Source organism: Pseudorca crassidens, chromosome 17, assembly GCF_039906515.1.
Source record: "Pseudorca crassidens isolate mPseCra1 chromosome 17, mPseCra1.hap1, whole genome shotgun sequence".
NCBI lineage: Eukaryota > Metazoa > Chordata > Mammalia > Artiodactyla > Delphinidae > Pseudorca > Pseudorca crassidens.
In genome coordinates, this window is record NC_090312.1 from 9,424,870 (window position 1) to 9,441,640 (window position 16,771).

The 16,771-nt window shown below is 38.3% G+C and overlaps 1 protein-coding gene across 5 annotated transcripts in view; it reads left to right on the forward strand.

The window, feature by feature from the left end:
- DNAAF11 (dynein axonemal assembly factor 11) overlaps positions 1-16,771 on the forward strand; it is a 77,951-nt gene that overhangs the window by 42,691 nt on the left and 18,489 nt on the right. For all 5 annotated transcript variants that reach the window (XM_067711218.1, XM_067711221.1, XM_067711219.1 and 2 more), the window contains one exon: positions 28-123. In XM_067711218.1, coding sequence (XP_067567319.1) covers positions 28-123 — 96 coding nt within the window. The remainder of the gene's footprint in view (positions 1-27; positions 124-16,771) is intronic.

Genomic DNA, 16,771 nt, shown 5'->3' on the forward strand with positions numbered 1-16,771 from the left:
CTCTCCACACTTCCTGTTTGCTTTCAGCCATTTCGGCTTGTCCTTCCTGCAGAAGTCAAACCTGATAGCAGCTCTGCTAAAAGAGCTCAGACAACAGGGCATCTGGTGGTCTACATGCCCAAGGTAGGTAGCCTCATTTGTTCAAACCTCAAGTTCCTAGAGGAACGTGACCTGCCAGGGCTCCTGATGACTTGTGATCAAGGTCTTTTGGGCTGAGAGAGCCAGAAAATGTACTTGGACCAGCTCAGGTAGGAGAACAAAGGCCTGTGAGAAGGGAGAGCTGGGACCGGGGCGCTGTGACTGTTGTAACTCCTCCTACCTGCAGTTCCTGCCTCCCAGCCTTTCTACCTGGCAGACCAGAGTGTGGAGGAGGGGTGCGTAGATCACAGGCGCCATGAGCATGCCCGGCACACGGTAATCAGTACTTTCCTTACCAATAACTTTGAAAGGAGATGTAGTAGGCCTTGGGTCTCTTAAAAAAAGTGTGGTTGAATTCCAGATATTGAGCTTACTAGATTCGTGACTTTGGGCAAGTTATTAACCTGGTTCTGGGCTTCTTTTTCCTAATATCGCTTTTAAGAAAGATAATACACATAAAATTCATAGCATAGTGAGCACTTATTGATGCCATCATTGTTGCTCTTTGTATTATTTTTATGATATGGACTAGATAGTATTTTTTTTTTTTTTAAAGAAGATGTTGGGGGTAGGAGTGTATTTATTTATTTATCTTTGCTGTGTTGGGTCTTCATTTCTGTGGGAGGGCTTTCTCTAGTTGCGGCGAGTGGGGGCCACTTTTCGTCGCGGTGTGCGGGCCTCTCACTATCGTGGCCTCTCTTGTTGCGGAGCACAGGCTCCAGACGTGCAGGCTCAGTAGTTGTGGCTCACGGGCCTAGTTGCTCCGCGGCATGTGGGATCCTCCCAGAGCAGGGCTCGAACCCATGTCCCCTGCATTAGCAGGCAGATTCTCAACCACTGCGCCACCAGGGAAGCCCAAGATAGTATTTTAAACTAAAACTCTTTTTTGTCTTTTATTTGGGAGGAGAAGTGTTGTATATGTATTTTTTTCAGTTTTTTTAAATTGAAGTATAATTGATTTACAATATTGCGCTAGTTTCAGGAATACAGCAAAGTGTTCTGTTTTTTGTTTTGGGTTTTTTTTTGCAGATTACATTCCAGTGTAGGTTATTATAAGATAACGAATATAATTCTCTGTGTTTTGTAGTAAATCCCTGCTGCTTATCTATTTTATGGATAGTAATTTTTATCTGTTAATCACATCCTCCTAATTTGTCCCTCCCCCTCCCTCTTATGCTTGGTAAGTCAGACAGAGAAAGACAATACTATAAGATATCACTTATATGTAGAATCTAAAAAATAATGCGAGTGAATCTGTATACAGCACAGGAACAGACTCACAGACATAGAGAACAAAACTATATGTGCACTTTTGATATGGCTGACTTCTAATGACTGGTAGTGTTCCCTCCGCTGACTTTCAGACTCTAACTTTGATATCAGAGCTGAATGTCTGAGACAGAAGCTGTTTAGAAGCCTGAACAGACTTAACATGGATAGATGACAATCCTGAAAAAACTTAAGGAAATAAAACTTAAAAAAAAAATCATCTGTCTATATGGAATATTCCGATTCCTCAATACAGGCTCTGTGAATGAGTTAGGATGTTTTGTGCTGCAAGCTGCAGAAACTCCAAACAGAATTGGGCCCAGTGAGGGGAGGGTCAGGCCCTTTCTGATATGTTAGCTCTGTACTCAGACCTGCTTCCTTCTTGACATGAGCACTTCCTTCTTGACATGAGTTACATGAGTAACTTGGGTGACTTGCTTTCGTGTTCTTACCTTGCACAAAAATGGAAAGACAGAGAATCAGAGAAAGACCAGAGAGGGGACCTCTCCCATCGCCATGGAATAAAAGCTCCTCTGGACTGATCTGGCTAATTTAGCTGAAGAGGCTAACAAATCCTGAGGAGCTTAACCCTGGACAATGAAACCAATCTCTGGCCAAACAGATGGTAGTCCTTTCTTCGTTCCTATTATTTTATGTTTGGTTACTGTTATCTCATCTCATGAGCTAGGGGTAGGGTCAGCTTTGCCCCAGTCACTCAGGTTTCAAAGGGGAAGAGTAGATAAACCAGTCAACGTGGGGTTCTCCTTGTGAGAAAGAAAAGGGACCTGGGGGACACAAAGATTATAAACTTGATTAACCAATAAGGTTTCTATAATGGTTTAATAATCCTTCATTTTCCCAAAGCCAGTTTTGTAACAGATTATGAGTAATCAGTTATGTATTTTTACTCTGAGGTAATAAGACAGCAAATACAATTTGTTGTCAAGCAATAAAACAACAAACACAACGGGAAGAATCGCACTGTCCTTGTTGACTACAACAAATTAAGGAAATGCTTCTATGCCAGTTAGAATATCCTATAGGGAAATCTAAGCGATAACTCAATTACCTCAGTGTTTCGACAGAGACATTTGAATGACACTGCGATCAGCATTCTCCTTTCTTTTTTTTTTGAAATTTCCATTCTAACTGGAAAGCCAAAGATTAAATGGAAACTGCTATGTTCCTAAGAGGAAATCAAGACGTATGATTTGTGTACCTTTTACAGGGTGCCAGGCAGTTGATCAGAAGACCTCTGCTATCTCTGCTTATGAATCTTTTAAATGAATACAACATTCTATTTCCGTTATCCTTTTTGTCTTTATATCTGTTTAAATCTTCATGTTAAATACACATAAAAAGTATAAAAAATGGCTTATTAAAGAAAAGGCATTTTAGAAGTGTTTGGTTGAAGATGAGATAATTTACATAGAAAGAATCAGAATGGTTCTTTTTTTTCTTAATAAGAAACTATGCGTAACATTTTTTCCTTTGAGGTATATACTTTTTTAAGATTTTAGACTACTGTCTAAAAGTAACATGGATGTGAAGCTATCTCTATCATTATTCCTTTTAATTATTAAATTATTAATTATTAATTTATTTACTTTTATCATTTCTTTTATATACCTCTGTCATTATTCCTCCTAAAAGGTAGCTATTTCTTGCCCTGAATTAGTTGTTTTTGACTCATGAGTTAGGTATTTGTAAGGACTGTAAAGCTCAAAGAACAAAAGCTTTTTCTTAAAAATTAAATTTAAAAAGTCATCAAAAGTTAAAAAATAAAATTGTAACTTCACTTATGCTTACTATTAAAAATATGTGTTACTAAAAGTTAACATCTTCATAATTCCTATTGATTGAAACAATTGAAGTACCGACGTTTCATCCACTGAGTCGTTTTGTGTGTCTAGGCTTCTACCTTACTGTGGCATTGTCCGTGTCTGACTTGCGTTATAACGACTGAGGCATCTTCTTGGAATTTTAAAGCATTTTGTAAAGATCAGGTAGACACTTAGGTATACCTTTGTTTCTTTCACAGAACAGTGTGGTCAATATGTTAAGTGATAACTTAGTACTTCAGGAAATATCTAATACAGTCCTTAGTAGTTTATAATACTTGGATACTCTAAATTAATGAAAAGAAGATCAAATTTGCTGTTTAGTTTTTCCTTCTTTGTGATAGCATTTGTAAAGAATACTTGTGAAAAGCTAATCTATTTGATGTCTGTGCTGTGATGATTATATTGTGTTTATCTGTGGAAATTCAGTGATTAACTTTGTATACATTTTTTCAAGGACACAATTTGTAATGGAATCCACAAAGTGCTCAAATATTTCTTATTATACATTTCATTCAGTATTTTGTCATGGATGTCAAATGGATCCTTTTCCCTTCCCTACCCCTAAATGAAGCCGGATCTATACAGACTGGGTGCCGATAAATAAGCAAGTTTCGTTAAGTCTGTTCCCTGTCACGGGTCATGGCTAGATATTCTGTTGCTGACCTGCTGGTGGGTTCTCCCAGCTCAGCTCCACATCCCAGGGACTTTCATCTCATGCTAGCTCTACAATACCAGATGCTTTCCAACATCTGCCACCAAGTCTGTAATCTGTGGGTTGATAGAATACACAGATATCACAATCCTTGCCATTCCCTGCAGAATTCCTGTCTCCATCTGCCATCTTTGTAACGTAACTCGTGAGTACCACATCTCCCAGGCCATCTCCTCCACCGTGATTTCAAGGGTTGATGTCTTGGCTAGAAGTGGCAGGTGGGGTAGTGGATGCAAAGGTACTCTGGCTTTCTCAGAAAGTGGCATTAGGAAATAGAAGGTCCCTAACTGGTAAGTCAGACAGAGAAAGACAATACTATAAGATATCACTTATATGTAGAATCTAAAAAATAATGCAGGAAAGTAGGAAACATTCTGTGTTTCATGAGGCTTTTCTCAATCCTGCTCCACTTGTCAGTGGCATTTCTCTCTAGCTTCCGGCACTGTTGTATTCATTAGTCTTAGCTTTTGGGATTGATGTAGAGTCTCAGTCTCCAGTGCCTTTTATTACATTAGATATATCCAGTCAAGAAACATGGACCTATGGGTGTCACCTGTCCACCAGAAATTCACTATTCTTCTTTGTTCAGCACAGCAGCCAAGTGATCATTTTATAGTATATGTAAATCAGACCAAGTCTTGTTTTCTAGTCATTCAGAGTTAAAAGCAAAATCCCCTGATAACCTCCACCTGCCATTGTCTCTCTGACGTTATCTTCTACCACTTTACCCTCTGATCATTCCAGCCACCTTGGCCTCCTTACTATTTCACAAATGTGACAAGCATCCTCCTACCCCAGGGCCTTTGCACGTACTGTTCACTTTGCTGGAATGCCCTTCTCCCAGATATCCTCATGATTTGTTCTCTCCCTTCTTTCAGTTTTTTTTTTTTTCTTAAGTGTTATTTTACCATGGGGTCTTTCCTGATCCCGATATTTTAAAAGTTTCCCCTTCCCCATCCCAGTACTCTCTATCCCCTGTTCCTGCTGTATTTTTCTTCATAGAATGTATCACCACTGGACAGTCCATGTATTTAATTGTTTATTTCTTTGTCTATCTATCTCCCTCAACAAAAATTTAAGCTTCATGAAAGTAGGGACTTTTGTCTGTTCTTGTTACTACTGTGTCACTGGCACCTAGAACAGAAACTGGCAAAGAGTAGGTATTCAATAAATTTTTGTTGAACAAGTGAATGCATTAAATGCATCTTTAAAATACATTTTAATATTTAGAACACGAATCTCCCCTAATTCCTCTCCTCCCTCCTCAACCATTTCCTCATTGTTTTTCCATGTGTATTATTCCAGGTTAACTTTCAAATAATTTTATCAAATTCTGCCTCCAGAAATGCCATTTGAATTTTTATTGCTATTACCATTTAGAGAGAGTGAAAAGAGATGATTAAAGTAATGGGCTCTGGAGCCAGAGAACCTGGGTTAAATCCTGATACTTCTGCTCAGCAGCTGTGTGACCTTGAGCAAATTATTAATCCCTCTGTGCTGTGCCTCAGACTCCTTGTCCATAAAGTGATATTAATGATCATTCATACCTCAAAAGGTTGTTTTGAGGACTATATAAATTAATGTGTAAAGCACCTAGATGAGCACTTGGGACACAATACACACTGCATTCATGTTACTATTAATTAATATTATCCATTACTAGTAATCAGTATTGTCAAGTTAATCAATATTAATTCCTATTAGTAAATATTTTTATTACTGAGTTGCATTGAATTTATAGATTGTTGTGGGAATGAATTGATATATCTACATAATCGAATCTGCACTACAATAATGTATTTTCCACTTATTACTCACATTTTATGTCCCTCAGAAGTTTTGCTTTGCAGTTTTCTCTCTATAGATGCTACATATTTTCTAAAGTTTATTTATAGGTACTGTGTGTGTGATTTTCATTCCTATTCTGAGTAGGATTATTCCCCATGGCATTTTCTAAGAGTTTACGCTTGGCCTTTGATATATTTTCTGAAATGTGTGGTCAGACTAAGTGATATGTCCATACACAGTCTTCTCATCATCAGCCTGGAAGGGTCTGACACATGATCTCACCACAGTCCAACTTAACAAGATTTAACTGAAATGTTGCCTTCACGGAGAACCTTGCATTGTCATTCAATTAAACTCCCATCTAGGTTCTCAATTGACAAGTTCCAGGAACACTCCAAGAATATGCTTCATGATTTCCTTTGGGTGTTCTTTCAGAATAATTAACTGAGATTAAAGAAGGTACCATCTGAACTGAACAGCAAAATATATCTACAACTTCAGTTGGTGAACATCTTGCTTGATTCTGCTATATTGAGCACAGGAGACGAAGGTCACGTATTAAGGTCAATATCACACACCGTGATTCTAGAAAACACAGTCTCAGACTCCCTTTCCCTTATTATTTGGACACGTGTTTCTCAGTACTTTCTCTCTACTCAAATATGCTTGCAATGTACCCAACATAAACTCACTTTTATTCTCTGAATGTTAATTTCAAGAGGGTCTATAGTGAGGGCCTCCTGGTCATCTTGCTAGGTTTTCCTGTTCCATTCATACTTCTACTCTTTTAGAACATTACTTCTCATCCTCAGCCTATTCCTAAAACTTCCAACATTGAAAAAATAGACCCAATTAAAAAAAAAAAAAGACTCAAGGAAAAGCCACTTATCTTATCTGATGACATAAACACCAAGTCTGAATAGGTCTTATCATTCTTTAAAAAGAAGAAGAAAAAAATTTTAATTTCAATTTTAAGTGAAAATTTTAATATAAATCTTTTAATTGTACCTTTTAATGTTTTTAATTTTTAAATTAAAATTTAATTTTTGTAAAATTTTTAATTTTCAAATTTTTTAAAAAACAGAAGAAGAAAAATGTAAATAGGCCCTACCAAAAAAAAGTAACGTATCACAAGGAAAAGGTAATATCATTCTGATAGTCTAAAAAAGACCTACCTATCTTTGAAAATGATATTTGGGAGAGGACCTTCAAGATGGTGGAGGAGTAAGACGTGAAGATCACCTTCCTCCCCACAAATACGTCAAAAATACATCTACATGTGGAACAACTCCTAGAGAACACCTACTGAACACTGGCAGAAGACCTCAGACTTCCCAAAAGGCAAGAAACTCCCCACGTACCTGGGTAGGGCAAAAGAAAAAAGGACAAACAGAGACAAAAGAATAGGGACAGGATCTGCTCCTCTGGGAGGGAGCTGTGAAGGAGGAAAAGTTTCCACACACTAGGAAACCCCTTCACTGGCGGAGACGGGGGGTGGGAAGCTTTGGAGCCACGGAGGAGAGCGCAGCAACAGGGGTGTGGAGGGCAAAGCAGAGAGATCCCTGCATAGAGGATCAGAGCCAACCAGCACTCACCAGCCTGAGAGGCTTGTCTGCTCAACCGCCGGGGTGGGCAGGGGCTGGGAGCTGAGGCTCGGGCTTCCGAGGTCAGACCCCAGGGAGAGGACTGGGGTTGGCTGCGTGAACACAGCCTGAAGGGGGCTAGTGCGCTGCAGCGAGCCGGGAGGGAGTCCGGGAAAAAGTCTGGACCTGCCTAAGAGGAAAAACACCATTGTTTTGGGGTGCGCGAGGAGAGGGGATTCAAAGCACCACCTAAATGAGCTCCAGAGACGGGCGTGAGCCGCAGCTATCAGTGTGGACCCCAGAGATGGGCGTGAGACACTAAGGCTGCTGCTGCAGCCACCAAGAAGCCTGTGTGCGAGCACAGGTCACTCTCCACACCTCCTCTCCCGGGAGCCTGTGTAGCCTGCCACTGCCAGGGTCCTGTGATCCAGGGACAACTTCCCCAGGAGAACACAGTGCACCTCACGCTGGTGCAACGTCACACCAGCCTCTGCCTCCGCAGGCTCACCCCACATTCCATACCCCTCCCTCCCCCCGGCCTGAGTGAGCCAGAGCCCCCGAATCAGCCACTCCTTTAATTTAACCCCGTCCTGGGTGAAAACATATGCCCTCAGGCGACCTACACGCAGAGGCAGGGCCACATCCAAAGCTGAACCCCAGGAGCTGTGTGAACAAAGAAGACAAAGGGAAATCTCTCCCAGCAGCCTCAGGAGCAGCGGATTAAATCTCCACAATCAACTCGATGTACCTGCATCTGTGGAATATCTGAATAGGCAACAAATCATCCCAAAACTGAGGCAGTAGACTTTGGGAGCAACTGTAGACTTGGGGTTTGCTTTCTGCATCTAATTTGTTTCTAGTTTTATGTTTACCTTAGTTTAGTATTTAGAGCTTATTATCATTGGTAGATTTGTTTATTGATTTGGTCGCTCTCTTCCTTTATTTTATATATATATATATATATATATATATACACATATATATATATATTTCCTTTTTCTCTTTTTGTGAGTGTATAGGTTTATGCTTCTTTGTGTGATTTTGTCTGTATAGGTTTGCTTTTACCATTTGTCCTAGGGTTCTGTCTGTCAGATTTTTTTTTTAAATAGTTTTTAGCATTTGTTATCATTGGTGGATTTGTTTATTGGTTTGGTTGCTCTCTTCTTTTTTTTAAAATTACTTTTTAATTTTTTTATTTAAATAATTATTTTTTAATTTTAATAACTTTATTTTATTTTATTTATTTATTTTTTATTTTCTCCCTTTACTTCTGAGCCGTGTGGCTGACACAGTCTTGGTGCTCCAGCCAGGTGTCAGGCCTGAGCTTCTGAGGTAGGAGAGCTGAGTTCAGGACATTGGTCTAACAGAGACTTCCCGGCCCCTTGTAATACCAATCAGCGAGAGCTCTCCCAGAGATGTCCGTCTCAATGCTAAGACCCAGCTCCACTCAATGACCAGCAAGCTCCAGTGCTGGACACCCCATGCCAAACAACTAGCAAGACAGGAACACAACCCTACCCATTAACAGGCTGCCTAAAAATTACTAAGTTCACAGACATCCCAAAACACACCACCGGACGCAGTCCTTCCCACCAGAAAGAAAAGATACAGCCTCATCCATCAGAACACAGGCACCAGTCCCCTCCACCAGGAAGCCTACACAACCCACTGAACCAACCTTACCCACTGGGGGCAGACACCAAAAACAATGGGAACTGAGAACCTGCAGCCTGTGAAAAGGAGAAACCAAACCCAGTAAGTTAAGCAAAATGAGAAAACAGAGAAATACACAGCAGATGAGGGAGCAATGTAAAAACCCACCAGACCAAACAAATGAAGAGGAATAGGCAGTCTACCTGAAAAAGAATTCAGAGTAATGATAGTAAAGATGATCCAAAATCTTGGAAATAGAATGGAGAAAATACAAGAAACGTTTATCAAGTTCCTAGAAGAACTAAAGAGCAAACAAACAATGATGAACAACACAGTAAATAAAATTAAAAATTCTCCAGAAGGAATCAATAGCAGAATAACTGAGGCAGAAGAACAGATAAGTGACCTGGAAGATAAAATAGTGGAAATAACTACTGCAGAGCAGGCTAAAGAAAAAATAATGAAAAGAATTGAGTACAGTCTCAGAGAACTCTGGGACAACATTAAACGCACCAACGTTCGAATTATAGGGGTCCCAGAAAACGAAGAGAAAAAGAAAGGGACTGAGAAAATATTTGAAGAGATTATAGTTGAAAACTTCCCTAATATGAGAAAAGAAATAGTCAATCAAGTCCATGAGGCACAGAGAGTCCCACACAGGATAAATCCAAGGAGAAACATGCCCAGACACATATTAATCAAACTATCAAAAATTCAATACAAAGAAAAAATATTGAATGCAGCAAGGGAGAAGCAACTAATAACATACAAGGGAATCCCCATAAGGTTAACAGCTGATCTTTCAGCAGAAACTCTGCAAGCCAGAAGGGAGTGGCAGGACATATTTTAAGTGATGAAAGGGAAAAACTTACAACCAAAATTACCCAGCAATGATCTCATTCAGATTTGACAGAGAAATTAAAACCTTTACAGACAAGCAAAAGCGAAGAGAATTCAGCACCACCAAACCAGCTTTACAAGAAATGCTAAAGGAACTTCCCTAGGCAGGAAACACAAGAGAAGGGAAAGACCTACAATAACAAACCCAAAACAATTACGAAAATGGTAATACGAACATACATATCAATAATTACCTTAAATGTAAATGTATTAAATGCTCCAAACAAAAGACATAGACTGGCTGAATGGATACAAAAACAAGACCCATATATATGCTGTCTACAAGAGTGTCCTTCGGACCTAGGGACACATACGGACTGAAAGTGAGGGGATGCAAAGAGATATTCCATGCAAATGGAAATCAAAAGAAAGCTGGAGTAGCAATACTCATATCAGATAAAATAGACTTTAAGATAAAGAATGTTACAAGAGACAAAGAAGGACACTACATAATGATCAAGGGATCAATCTAAGAAAAAGATATAACAATTGTAAATATTTATGCACCCAACATAGAAGCACCTCAATACATAAGGCAAATGCTAACAGCCATAAAAGGGGACATCAGCAGTAACACAATCATAGTAGGGGACTTCACACCCCACGTTCACCAATGGACAAATCATCCAAAATGAAAATAAATAAAGAAACACAAGCTTTAAATGACACATTAAAGAAGATGGACTAAATTGATATTTAGAGGACATTACATCCACAAAGAACAGAATACACTTTCTTCTCAAGTGCTCATGGAACATTCTCCAGGATAGATCATATCATGGGTCACAAATCAAGCCTTGGTAAATTTAAGAAAATTGAAATCATATCAAGTGGCTTTTCCGACCACACCGCTGTAAGACTAGATATCAATTACAGGAAAAAAACTGTAAAAACTACAAACACAGGGAGGCTAAACAATACACTACTAAGTAATCAAGAGATCATTGAAGAAATCAAAAAGGAAATCAAAAAATAACTAGAAACAAATGACAAGGAAAACACGACAACCCAAAACCTATGGGATGCAACAAAAACAGTTCTAAGAGGGAAGTTTATAGCAATACAAACCTACCTCAAGAAACAAGAATCATCTCAAATAAACAACGTAACCTTGCACCTAAAGCAATTAGAGAAAGAAGAATAAAAAAACCCCAAAATTAGCAGAAGGAAAGAAATCATAAAGATCAGATCAGAAATAAATGAAAAAGGAATGAAGGAAACGATAGCAAAGATAACTAAAACTAAAAGATGGTTCTTTGAGAAGATAAGCAAAATTGATAAACCATTAGCCAGACTCATCAAGAAAAAAAGGGAAAAGACTCAAATCAATAGAATTTGAAATGAAAAAGGAGAAGTAACAACTGACACTGCAGAAATACAAAGGATCATGAGAGATTACTGCAAGCAACTATATGCCAATAAAGTGGACAACCTGGAAGAAATGGACAAATTCTTAGAAAAGCACAACCATCCGAGACTGAACCAGGAAGCAATAGAAAATATAAACAGACCAATCACAAGCCCTGAAATTGAAACTGTGATTAAAAATCTTCCAACAAACAAAAGCCCAGGACCAGATGGCTTCACAGGAGAATTCTATCAAACATTTAGAGAAGAGCTAACACCTATCCTTCTCAAAGTCTTCCAAAATATAGCAGAGGGAGGAACACTCCTAAACTCATTCTACGAGGCCACCATCACCCTGATACCAAAACCAGACAAAGATGTCACAAAGAAAGAAAACTACAGGCCAATATCACTGATGAACATAGATACAAAAATCCTCAAGAAAATACTAGCAAACAGAATCCAACAGCACATTAAAAGGATCATACACCATGATCAAGTGGGGTTTACCCCAGGAATGCAAGGATTCTTCAATATATGCAAACCAATCAATGTGATACACCATATTAACAAATTGAAGGATAAAAAACATATGATCATCTCAATACATGCAGAAAAAGCTTTTGAGAAAATTCAACACCTTATTTATGATAAAAACTCTCCAGAAAGTAGGCATAGAGGGAACTTACCTCAACATAATAAAGGCCATATATGACAAACCCACAGCCAACATCGTTCTCAATGGTGAAAAACTGAAACCATTTCCTCTAAGATCAGGAACAAGACAAGGTTGCCCAGTCTTGGCACTATTATTCAACGTAGTTTTGGAAGTTTTAGCCACAGCAATCAGAGAAGAAAAAGAAATAAAAGGAATACAAATCAGAAAAGAAGTAAAACTGTCACTGTTTGCAGATGACATGATACTATACATAGAGAATCCTAAAGATGCTACCAGAAACCTACTAGAGCTAATCAATGAATCTGGTAAAGTTGCAGGATACAAAATTAATGTACAGAAATCTCTTGCATTCCTATACACTAATGATGAAAAATCTGAAAGAGAAATAGAGGATACACTCCCATTTACCATTGCAACAAAAAGAATAAAATACCTAGGAATAAACCTACCTAACAAAAGACAACAAAAGACCTGTATGCAGAAAACTATAAGACACTGATGAAAGAAATTAAAGATGATACCAACAGTTGGAGAGATATACCATGTTCTTGGATTGGAAGAATCAACATTGTGAAAATGACTATACTACCCAAAGCAATCTACAGATTCAGTGCATTCCCTATCAAACTGCCAATGGCATTTTTCACAGAACTAGAACCAAAAATTTCACAATTTGTATGGAAACACAAAAAACCCTGAACAGCCAAAGCAATCTTGAGAAAGAAAAATGGAGCTGGAGGAATCAGGCTCCCAGACTTCAGACTATACTACAAAGATGCAGTAATCAAGATAGTATGGTACTGGCACAAAAACAGAACTATAGATCAATGGAACAAGCTAGAAAGCCCAGAGATAAACCCATGCACAGATGGTCACCTTACCTTTGATAAAGGAGGCAAGAATATACAATGGAAAAAAGACAGCCTCTTCAATAAGTGGTGCTGGGAAAACTGGACAGCTATATGTAAAAGAATGAAATTAGAACACTCCCTAACACCATACACAAAAATAAACTCAAAACGGATTAAAAACCTAAAGGTAAGGCCAAACACTATCAAACTCTTAGAGGAAAACATAGGTAGAACACTCTATGACATAAATCACAGCAAGATCCTTTTGACCCGTCTCCTAGAGAAAGGGAAATAAAACCAAAAATAAACAAATGGGTCCTAATGAAACTTAAAAGCTTTTGCACAGCAAAGGAAACCATAAACAAGAAGAAAAGACAACTCTTAGAATGGGAGAAAATATTTGCAAACGAAGCAACTGACAAAGGATTAATCTCCAAAATATACAAGCAGCTCATGCAGCTCAATAACAAAAAACCAAACAACCCAATTAAAAACCTAAATAGACATTTCTCCAAAGAAGATATACAGATTGCCAAAAAACACATGAAAGGAAAGTCAACATCACTAATCATTAGAAAAATGAAAATCAAAACTACAATGAGGTATCACCTCACACCAGTCAGAATGGCCATCATCAAAAAATCTACACAATAAATGCTGGAGGGGGTGTGGAGAAAAGGGAGCCCTCTTGCACTGTTGGTGGGAATGTAAGTTGATACAGTCACTATGGAGAACAGTATGGAGGTTCCTTAGAAAACTAAAAATAGAACTACCGTAAGACCCAGCAATCTCATTATTGGGCATATACCCTGAGAAAACCATAACTCAATAAGAGTCATGTACCACAATGTTCACTGCAGCTCTATTTACAATAGCCAGGACATGGAAGCAATCTAAGTGTCCATTGACAGATGAATGGATAAAGAAGATGTGGCACATAGATACCATGGAATCTTACTCAGCCATAAAAAGAAACAAAATTGAGTTATTTGTAGTGAGGTGGATGGACCTAGAGTCTGTCATACAGAGTGAAGTAAGTCAGAACAAGAAAAACAAATACCGTATGCTAACACGTATGTATGGAATCTAAAAAAAAAAAAAAAGGTTCTGAAGAACCTAGGGGCAGGACAGGAATAAAGACACAGATGTAGGGAATGGACTTGAGGACATGGGGAGGGGGAACGGTAAGCCGGGATGAAGTGAGAGAGTAGCATGGACATATATACACTACCAAATGTAAAATAGATAGCTAGTGGGAAGCAGATGCATAGCACAGGGAGATCAGCTTGTTGTTTTGTGACCACCTAGAGGGGTGGGATAGGGAGAGTGGGAGGGAGATGCAAGAGGGAGGAGATATGGGGATGTATGTATATGTATAGCTGTTTCACTTTGTGATACAGCAGAAACTAACACAACATTGTAAAGCAATAATACTCCAATAAAGATGTTAATAAAAAAATAAAGAAAAAGGAAAAAGAAAATGATATTTGGCAGGAATCAAAGGGAAATTTTAGAAAACTTGGCAATTCTAAATAGGGTCCAAGAGGACATAGCAAGTGTAAAAATAGAATGGAGACAAGTAAGAATGCAACAAGATGAGGGCAAAGGCAATAGTTAGAGATAAACAGGTGCTGAATGAGATAAGGAAGAACAAAATGGAAACTAGCACTGAAGTAGCAGAATTAAAGTCTGCAATGGCGATTAAATAGAAGGAATGACATGGGAAACAAAGCAAATGTGGAAAATAGCTTGAAGAGCCTTCCTAAAATGTAGCTAAAGGACAAGAGCTAAAAACTATGCAAGATATTATAAATATAGAGCATTTAGATGAAAGTCTAATCAAAGAATTAGTTATGGTCACACCAACAAAATGAGAACAATTTTAGAAGTCGTAACTTTTTTGAGCTTAAAAACATAAGAATTAGAATATTCAGATCAAAAGCAATTAACGAGTTCTAAGTAAAATTACCGAAAACAGACCAATGTCAGAATTCCTCCATTACAAGGATAAATATCCTATAACTTTTCAAAAGGTGCAAAGAGGTGTTACCCACAAAGGAAATATTTAAAATTAAAAATTAAAAATCACCACCACCACCACCAGCAACAAAAAACATCCTCCTGGCCTCAAAATTCTCTCCAATAAAAAATGTCAAAAGAAAATAGAAAAAAATAAATAAAAGCATGAAAAGATCATCTCCACATACTGTCACCATGACATCTTTCCTTGCTCCGCCTCTGTGGCCGTCCTGATTCTATGATGAACTGTCTGTGATCTAACCAAACTCTCCAGATGTGTGTTGCCTCCTATTTCTCCTTGCCTTTGAAGGACCATTTTTCCCCCTCTGACAATTCTCTCTTCTCTCTACTTCTTCACTGAATTTTCTGCTAGACATCTTACATTTGAAAACATGCTGTAACATCTCCCTTCTTCAAAATAAAAACATTCCCCTCTACTTACTGCTCTGACCTGCTTCACAGCGAAACTCTTAAAGCAGACATCTATATCTTCTGTTCCAATTCTTTTCTCATAATCTCTAAAAGCAACTCCAATTAGGTGTTCACCTCTTTTCCAGGCTCCCCATCATGGAAGCATCTCTTTTTTTTTTTAATTTTTTTATTTTTGCGGTACGCGGGCCTCTCGCTGCTGTGGCCTCTCCCGTTGCAGAGCACAAGGCTTGTTGTGGGTAGATAGGTAGGTAGGTAGAGAGAGAGAGAGAGAGGGAGATAGAGAATCTTTTTTCAAATAAGTACCCAGCCCACCGTGAAAATTAAACGAGGTGCTCAGAGAGACTTGAGTGGGATTCCAGTAGAAACCTAGTCGGTATTTTGGAATCTGGTTATACCATGTTCCTACTCTTCCGCCTCGAGGGAAACTTGAGAGTCCCACGGTTGTTGCAGAGACGAAATTGTGAGATGCAGACTCACATTTGAACTGTAAAACACTTCCTAAATTTGCAGCCTCCCAGAAGAAGAAACCTCCATAGGGAGATGAGTACAGTGGTTTATTTGGGGAGTATGGGGGTGCTGGTCATGGAGTAGGGAAGGAAAGGCAGTCAAGACAAAGTGTCAACAGCCCCAGTGGGAAAGCTCTAGGAGACAGTGCAAAACACGTGCTTCAGAATAACTCAGCGGTGATGGAACTGGGATACTAGTAACCAACGCTGAGAATATTTGCTCGATAGCTGTTCCCTGCTGCAGGGTGTGGGGAATGGGGTAATGTGAACTCGCCAGCACTTCTGAACTATCGCTGGCCTAGAACAAACAAGAATGATCGTGAACATTTTCATGTACATGGAGGATATTTCCCACTCAGACTATCTCTAGTAAGATTCTAAAAGGATATTTTCTTTTCTTTTAAAACATCATCATCATTCTTGATGTTTGTCCTAACCTAATAAAATATCATTTGCAATCTTAGGCTGTGTGTGTGTATGATCCTCCATGGGGAGCTGTCAAATAAGATTGCACTTTACAAGTATAAAAGAATTTTGAAGGAACTGTTTGATAGTTAGATTTTTTTCTCCTTTTATTTCAAAGCCATGAAACTGTCTTGTGCAACTGTCAATATTGATTTTACATATGAATGTCAGTAATTGCACCTTTACAATTTTTCCTCAGACAGCTTGGGTATCTTTGGAATCAAAGCCAGTATTCTTATCCTTCTTATTTTTCTGATCAATTTTTCAAAAATTTAAATTTTCTTTGCTACCAATTATGTCTTTATTTGACATAGAATATACTTCAAAAATGTTTGACTTATCCAGGTATTTTTATCTGTTCAAAGATTTTTAAATAATTTATATATTTTCTAATTGTGGATTAATGACCTTTTTTAAAGAGAAAAAAAGAGCTTGTTTTCTTTAAAGGAATATTTTTGTTTAACAGGCTCAGTGAATTATGTGCCTTTCTTAGTGAAGTCAGTCAGAACAGTTAACAAATCATGAAGTTGTTAAAATGTCAGCAGTAAATTTGGGTATAAATACTAACTTCCTCTAATGCCAGAG